Source organism: Coptis chinensis, chromosome 2, assembly GCF_015680905.1.
Source record: "Coptis chinensis isolate HL-2020 chromosome 2, ASM1568090v1, whole genome shotgun sequence".
NCBI lineage: Eukaryota > Viridiplantae > Streptophyta > Magnoliopsida > Ranunculales > Ranunculaceae > Coptis > Coptis chinensis.
Genome location: NC_141457.1, coordinates 96,397,510 through 96,405,001, shown reverse-complemented (window position 1 = coordinate 96,405,001; position 7,492 = coordinate 96,397,510). Strand labels below are relative to the sequence as shown.

At 39.0% G+C, this 7,492-nt stretch overlaps 1 protein-coding gene across 1 annotated transcript; it reads right to left on the bottom strand.

Annotated features, from left to right (window-relative positions):
• Positions 1-507: 507 nt before the first annotated feature.
• LOC147519331 (uncharacterized) lies at positions 508-1,083 on the bottom strand. Its single transcript, XM_086594114.1, has one exon. It carries the CDS (start codon positions 1,081-1,083, stop codon positions 508-510), a length of 576 nt encoding a protein of 191 aa, XP_086450240.1.
• Between the last annotated feature and the right edge of the window lie 6,409 nt (positions 1,084-7,492).

Genomic DNA, 7,492 nt, shown 5'->3' with positions numbered 1-7,492 from the left:
CATTTCAGAAATACGAGGCAAGGGATAAGGGTGAACATGACATTTTTTATTGACATCAGTAAAATCAACACAGATTCTAAGTTTCCCATTTTTCTTATGGACTGCTACTACATTGGATATCCATTTCGGATATAGTACATGCCTAATAAATTAACACTTAGAAGTTTGTCGATATCTTCTTTCACTTTGAGCTTTCGATCGGGAGCCATTCGGCGAGGCTTCTGACGCACTGGCTTTTGTGTTTTGTCGATATCCAGCTTGTGACATGCCAGTGAAGGATCAATCCTAGGCATTTGTTCGACCGTCCACGCAAACACTGTGCAATTTTTCTTCAAAAGCTCAATAAGTTCATCCTGTTCCTTCTTGGAAATTTTTGCAGAAATAAAAGTGGTTTAATTTCTTCTTCTTTGTTGCCGATCTATACTTCAAAGAGCCTGTCGATGGTCGGGGGGACCACCTAAACAGCTCCTCCATAGCGTTTACCCGACCAATGAAATTCTGTAATTACTATTTTACCCTATCGACATTTAGGATGGTGTTGCCCTTGACTTCCAAATCTTTATAATCTTCAAGTACAGACTCATGGCACTTCAAAGCTGCTATTTGATCACTTCTAACTTTGCATACTATACCATCACACCAGAACTTGATAGCCTGATGGAAAGTAGAAATGACAGCTCCTATTGAGTGGATCCAATCTCTTCCCATAATGACATTGTAGGAGGAGTTACAATCCATGAGAAGAAAATCAATTGTAACTTCCTTGTTCATTAATGTCACCGGAAGAGAGCATCTACCAATTGATTTTGCTGCTGTCCCATCGAAGCCAATGATAGCTGTCCCATCGAAGCCAATGATAGGATTTGGATCAGGAACTATCATTTTCTCGGAGAGATTGAGTCCTTTGTAACAACGCTTGTAGATCACATTTGCCGAACTACCTGTATCAATCATGATTTTCTGCACACAATGAATTCCAACAAAAGCTTGTATTACAACAACATCATAATGAGGATGGTACACTCCTATCAGATCATTGTCAGTCCAACAGAGAATTCTTTCCTCATAAGTCTCAGTACCCATACCGTGGAGAAAATTGTATCTACTATAAACATAGTGGTGGCTGAGATTAGTGATCTTGGAGTGATTGAAATTCTTGCGATGGGTGTTAGACATTGAATCAACTCTAGCATGACCGACTTTGATTACATTGTGTGCGGTCACGACTAAAGCTTGTTTTGTTTTACCCAGCACGTAATCCTGAAGCATACCTTTCTCGATCAAACCTTGGATTCTACCCCTTAGAGATCCGCATTGTTCAGTTTCATGACCAAAATCATCGTGGAATTTGCACCACAGTGATTTGTCACGTGTAGCCCTGGTATCTTCTGAGAGAGGAAAAGGTGGAGATAAGATATTCTTTCCCTTAATCTTCTCATAGATAACATCATACTTCTCGTTGAGGGTGGTAAGCTTTAACTCGGGAAGTTTCTTTTGTTCCTTGTCGTTCCATTGTTGTGGCCTACCATCATTCTTGGACTTTTGATCGGTTGTTTGTTGAAACTTTGGTTTTTGATTTTGTTCCTACGACTTGCTTATCCGATCCCTATCTCTGTGAACTCGTGCTGATGCATCATCTTCAACTCAAATAAACTATTGAGTTCGAGCAAAAAGTTCATAACGAGTTGTTGGGACATCTTTTACTATAAAGTTGTAAATGCCGTCCCTATCATAATTAATGCCTTCCTTGAAAGCATAAATGACAAGAATATCAGATGCATCTGGAATTTCAACAGCCACTTTCCAAAATCTCGCAACAAACTTACTGAGCTTTTCATATTTTTGTTATTTAATACTGAATAGAGAATCAATATTTTTCGGTTCTTTCCAATTGTGATGAAAATGCTCGGCAAACTTATATACAAGATCAGTAAAATTGTGGATGGATCTTTCTGGAAGCATGTTAAACCATCTCATCGACTCAATTCCAATGAGTGTGGACGGAATAACTTGCAAAGAAGAGCATTGTCGAAAGTCCATAAGATCATCTTGTTTCTGTAATTAACAAGATGCATCAAAGGATCTCCATCAATCTCATCATACTTTTCGAATTCTGGCTGCTTGAAGTCCTTGTGATGAACGGTTGTTTGGATTCGGAGAGAGAAGGGAGAATCGATACCACTCTCTATAGCGAGATTTCGTATTTTGTTTTCTCGTGACTCCTTATCATTAATAGCCTTCAGTATCATTTCATGGAGACGTCGTTTAGAAAAATGGAACATTCTCTTGATGATGATCACGACCGAACTGTGGACGTTTTGGCCAAGATTTCTTCGGAGGAAGTGGAGTGAGTTCTCGTCGACCCGTCCATGCAGGTGAAGGTGACCGAGCCAATAGTGGAGTTCGGTTCCTTCGTCTCCTATGGTGAACATCGGGAGAATATGGACGGAGTGCTGGACTGTCACAACCATTTTCTTGACCTGACACAAGTGAGTCTCCATCTCCATGGCTACCATTGTCAACATACTTTGGCCGACAATGAGCTCTTGGATTAGGACTACAACTTGAGCAACTAGGTTGTGAACTGGAACTGCTTGGTGAATAGTGCTGCTGTCGAGATTGGCGCATACTGCTGTTGCGATGAGGACTTGCAGTGGTTTGCCTACCCCTTCTAGAGCTTGGGGTAGGAACTTCATTGGTTTTTTGTTGGTTGGGTAGTCTACCTTGCCGACCTATATGGATATTTTGCCGATCTCCCTTAGTACGGTTTGAATCGGCTAAACCGGTTTTTGTCATGAGATTTTTTGTGAGTTGGTGATCCCTCACAGGGTGGTCGGCAGAAGATTTTGTGGATTCGCTTACAATTACACTGGAAAGTGTTGGCTTTCGGCGTTGCACATTCTGTTTATGCGAAACCTTTCGTAAGTGACTCGCACGGTTTCTCTTGGTGCGGGAGTTTGTACTCGGAGTCTTTGACAGAGATGCTTCAATGTTCAAATGATCCCAAACACTTTTTGCCGTGGACCCTGAATCATCTTCGAGAAGTTGACGCAACTGTTTCTTCAGATTGTTATTCTTGCTCTCCAATTGTCAGAGACGACGGTCTACCTGAGTTGATGGATCAGATACATAAATACCCACTCTCTCAGTCGCAGATGGCCGAGGACCATCGGACTTGGAAAGTGAATTCCGCCAGAAGGTGAATCTTGAACCATGCGGTAAAAAGGATACTTTCACCGTTGTTTGTTTTTCGAGAAGCCATTGACGTAACTTTTGTTTTGTGGTTGAGGGTAGGAGCACAGATGGCGCCAAATATATTTCAGCAAGATTTGCCAAAACACACCAATTGAGGGTCGGAAGTAATGTTTTTTTGGAGATAGTGAAGGAGATGGTGGTTGGGAAAAGATGAGACTGGACTTCGGTTTTGAAATTGCCTACGTACCCAAAGATAGTGCTTGAGATCAAGTTTTGATTGCGTAGTTCTGGAAAAATGACGAAGGTTGGATTTTATAGGTAGGATTGGTGATAGTTACTTCCTCGTTCTCCAATATTCCAATCGTGGGATGTAGTTGGAGAACTGGCCATTCGTGGGATGAAGTTGGAGAACTGTCGGGAGAACTATCCAATCGTGGGATGAAGTTGGTGGAAGTTATTTGACTCGTAAAACATGTGCGCAATTGATATTTATTTTACGTGTAGGTATGTAGGCTTTGAGCATGGGCTCTGAGCGTGGGCTTTTGTATATAAGCTCTGAGCATGGGCTATGAGCGTGGATTTGTATTGATTTGGGCTTTTATTGGGCCACATTTGTGGGGGTCGGAACAACTCCCACTGACCGAAAATGATGAGAGGATAGAAAGGCCATCTACTGTCGTTATCTCGGTTCACTCTTATGATACCTTGGCGGTTACTCCGTTTCTTGGGGTAAAAATAGCCATTAGGCTTTGGTGGACCATTTTTGGGTTTTTCAGTGCGTTCCACAAAAGTGCAATGGTTAAGAATATCGGCAAGTCTGATTTTTTAGGATCTCCGCATGTTGGGTCAAGTTGGGCATTGTAGTGGTTGCAAATATACATTAATTTCTAAAAATTGCCCATGCCTTGGCCTGGAGAGATGTTCAAGTGGTTCAATACTTCTCGATCGAGGTCAGTTAATGGGAGTCGTATACAAGCAGCTAGTTGCCCAACAATTATGATGATTGACTGGGCATCACCACTTTGGCATCTGGTTCCTTTCCTAGCTCCAGCATAGTGTCAAAAAGTGACATTATCTGGTATGTGATATGCGATTCTAACCAAATCTAGGTTGGGTCTTTTTGGGAAATAAGGGTTCCGATGTCGACTCCAGACATTGGTGTCTTCAGTTATCTCCGTTTAGACTCGAAAGTTAATGTCTCAAAACGATGGGAGGGTAGGCCATCAGCAAGGTAAGTGGGTTGCCAGTTAACATTCCTTTGTAATGTTGAGGCTGATACGGATGAGGTAACTCGAACATCAGACTTGGTATCTTCACTTGACATATCGGTATCAATAAGAACAATAAATTTATTATTAGAATAATATCCCTAATCGGTACTACTATCACTATACTCAGTACAATTATATATGATATTATTGATTACAGCCGTATCGAGGTTTCGTGGTGGTGGTGTCGGTATTCATAATGGTATGTATGAAACTTGTGACTCGAATGGTTTTTGGTAACCACGTGTAACTCAAATGTGCACCTAACTCTCTAGATTGATATAACGAATTTATGGTGTATATTTAAAAAAAAAAAAAAAAAACCCTGCATGTAACACTGTTAAGCCACTGTTAAAAAGCTTTAGCTTTTTATTCCACAAATGAATTTGATGGTTTTTGTAATTTGCATGGAATTTTATGGTTTTATTGGCAGTTGAAGTTCGTGCGAAAGAATATTAGTCTATTTATACTAAAGCATGTTAAGTAACTGATGTTACTGAAGTTAGGAGGCATAAAGCATATAAGGTAAAACCAATGATGAAACTCTTGTGGCTATTTTTATTTAGTTATATCATGTATTTAGTTATACTGCCGGTATAGCACCCCTTCTTTTTATTTTGTTTTCCTAGTATAATAATAATAATAATAATAATAAAAATAATAATGATAATAGATAAAGCAAAAGATATGATAACTATCAGCTTAAGGATAAAAGTCCCATAAGTAAAAAGATAAGTTTCAACCCTTGTTTTGGGGAGGTTTTAAAAACATAAAAAAAGGAGTGTTCTCAGGTAGAGTTTTTGGGAAAAAACATAGCGAGAGTTTTAAAAAAAAAAAAAAGGAGTTTTACTGAAAGAAGAAAAGGTTTTGAACAAGGAAGATCGTCTTTTTCGCGCGACAGCCGACTTCGGTCTTTCGGGGTTCCGCTTTCGGAAAGCTGTTTGGTTTATAAACTGTGAGTAGATATATTATGTTTTGATAAAGTTCTCATTGTTTACTATAGATTGCATGAGGATGAAACCAATATGATTTTTTATTGTTCATATACTGTTGTATGAGTCTGATTTAGACTGTATACTTTTTAGTGTTAACTACGTATACAATTATGAAATAAACGTCTATCTTGGGAAAAAACTTAAAACAAGGGGTTTTAGAATCGATGATGGCTGCTAAAAAAAACAATGGTCAACTTATGTATTGGCTATGCGCTTTGCATTTTCGCCAAAGGACCATATTTTCATGGATTGTTATACTGTTGTTGTATTGTTGTGGTGTGGGTTGTTTGTTTTGATTTGGTTGATGTCGAGGTTTTAGAATCGGTGATTGGGTGTGCTGTTGAAGCCCGGAGGAGCAGTAATGGCGTCCAAACAAAAAAAAACCCAAATCGTCATGATTTTGATTGTTTGAATAATTTGTTTTGTTGGTTTTGTTGTGAGGTTAGGCTGAAGTTTTGATTGTTGATTGTTGAAGGGAGATTGGGTACTGGAGAGTGTGAGGGGAAGCTTTTACAAACATTAATGGCATCGATTCGAGTTTTTTATCGTATAATGGAATCACGATTTGTTGGTATAGGTGTGTAGGGGTTTTCTTAAGGAACCCAACCGCTGGGTTCAATGGTGGTGTCGAGTGATGGCCGGTGGTGGCTGTGGTGGTAGAGGTGCTGGAGGAAGAAGAAGATGACCAACGATTTCTTTTTCTGTTGGGCTTGGGCCGAACCATTCCTATGGTTGTCTGGGTCGAACCAACTAGTCTTGTTGGATGGCCGGTGGTGGCTGTGGTGGTGGAGGTGTTGTGAGGAAGAAGATGAACAGTGAATTTCGATTTGGGCTTGGGCTAAATCGTGGGTGGGCTTATGTGTTTTAAATTTTAGATTTCCATTTTGGACTTAAGTTTAGACTTTGGGCCTTTGACTTTGGGCTTTTGGGTTAAAGGAGTTTGGGGCTGGTTGACTGTTGTTGACTTTTGGTAGGTTGACTTTGACTGTTGACCAGGGTTGATTTTGACCAGTTGACCAAGTTTGACTTTTAACTCGGATTATGATTCGGTCTATTAGGATAGGTCTAGGGATAATAGCATGCTTGGCTTTAGGCTAATACCTTTCTATATATACTTGTGTACGTGTATTAACTACTATGTGATATTTCAGTCTTTTATGATATACAACATTATGACACTTAGACATCCATATAATTAATAACGCGTAAACCAAAAATACAAGAAACAAGATACTCTTTCGTTCTCTGAAATAATATATGCAATAAAGTTTAATAATGCGTAAACAAATTTACCGCACCCTTTTAGAACTTTCCACGCCTCAAGTTTTGGAAATGAGTTTTATGACTGATAATGTCATATATTAGGTGGGCATTTATTGAATGTTCCATAAATGGCCCGTTAGCATTATAAATGGGTATTCATTGAATGTGCCATAAATGACCCGGGTATTCATTGAATGTGCCATGAATGACCAGATTGTTTGGACTGCCCTAGAGAGGAACTAAGGTATTCACCTTGCGGGTTAGTTGTATTCCTTGAGTGTACGGGAATGTAGAGTTGGGTATTCCTTGAATGGGTTAAGGGGTATTGAATGTGTCATGAATGAATGTGCCGAAGGCGGGAATGACCTAAGGTATTCATTGAATGTGTCATGAATGGCACGAGAAATTTTGATTTGGCAAAAGAGTGCAAATGTGGAAATATGTGTATGATTAATTGATAATAGATGGTTTATGCTATTTCTTACTTTTATACCTATAGGATATCTACATATGTTATATAAAATTTTAATTCAATTACTTAGGGTAGGATTAAAAAAATTTATTATAACGAGTTAATAAGATGGGAGTCTTGATTTTGGGAATTAAACTAGCTATTAAAACAAGTTATTATAACGAGTTGAAATGTCTTGCTTGGGAAGAAACTATGCGGTTGAAATCGGAACTATCATCTTCAAGTTGAAAATGATTATATTATGATATATTTAAGGTGTTAGTTGGATAAGTAAAGATGGAAATGTTTATATGTGGTTA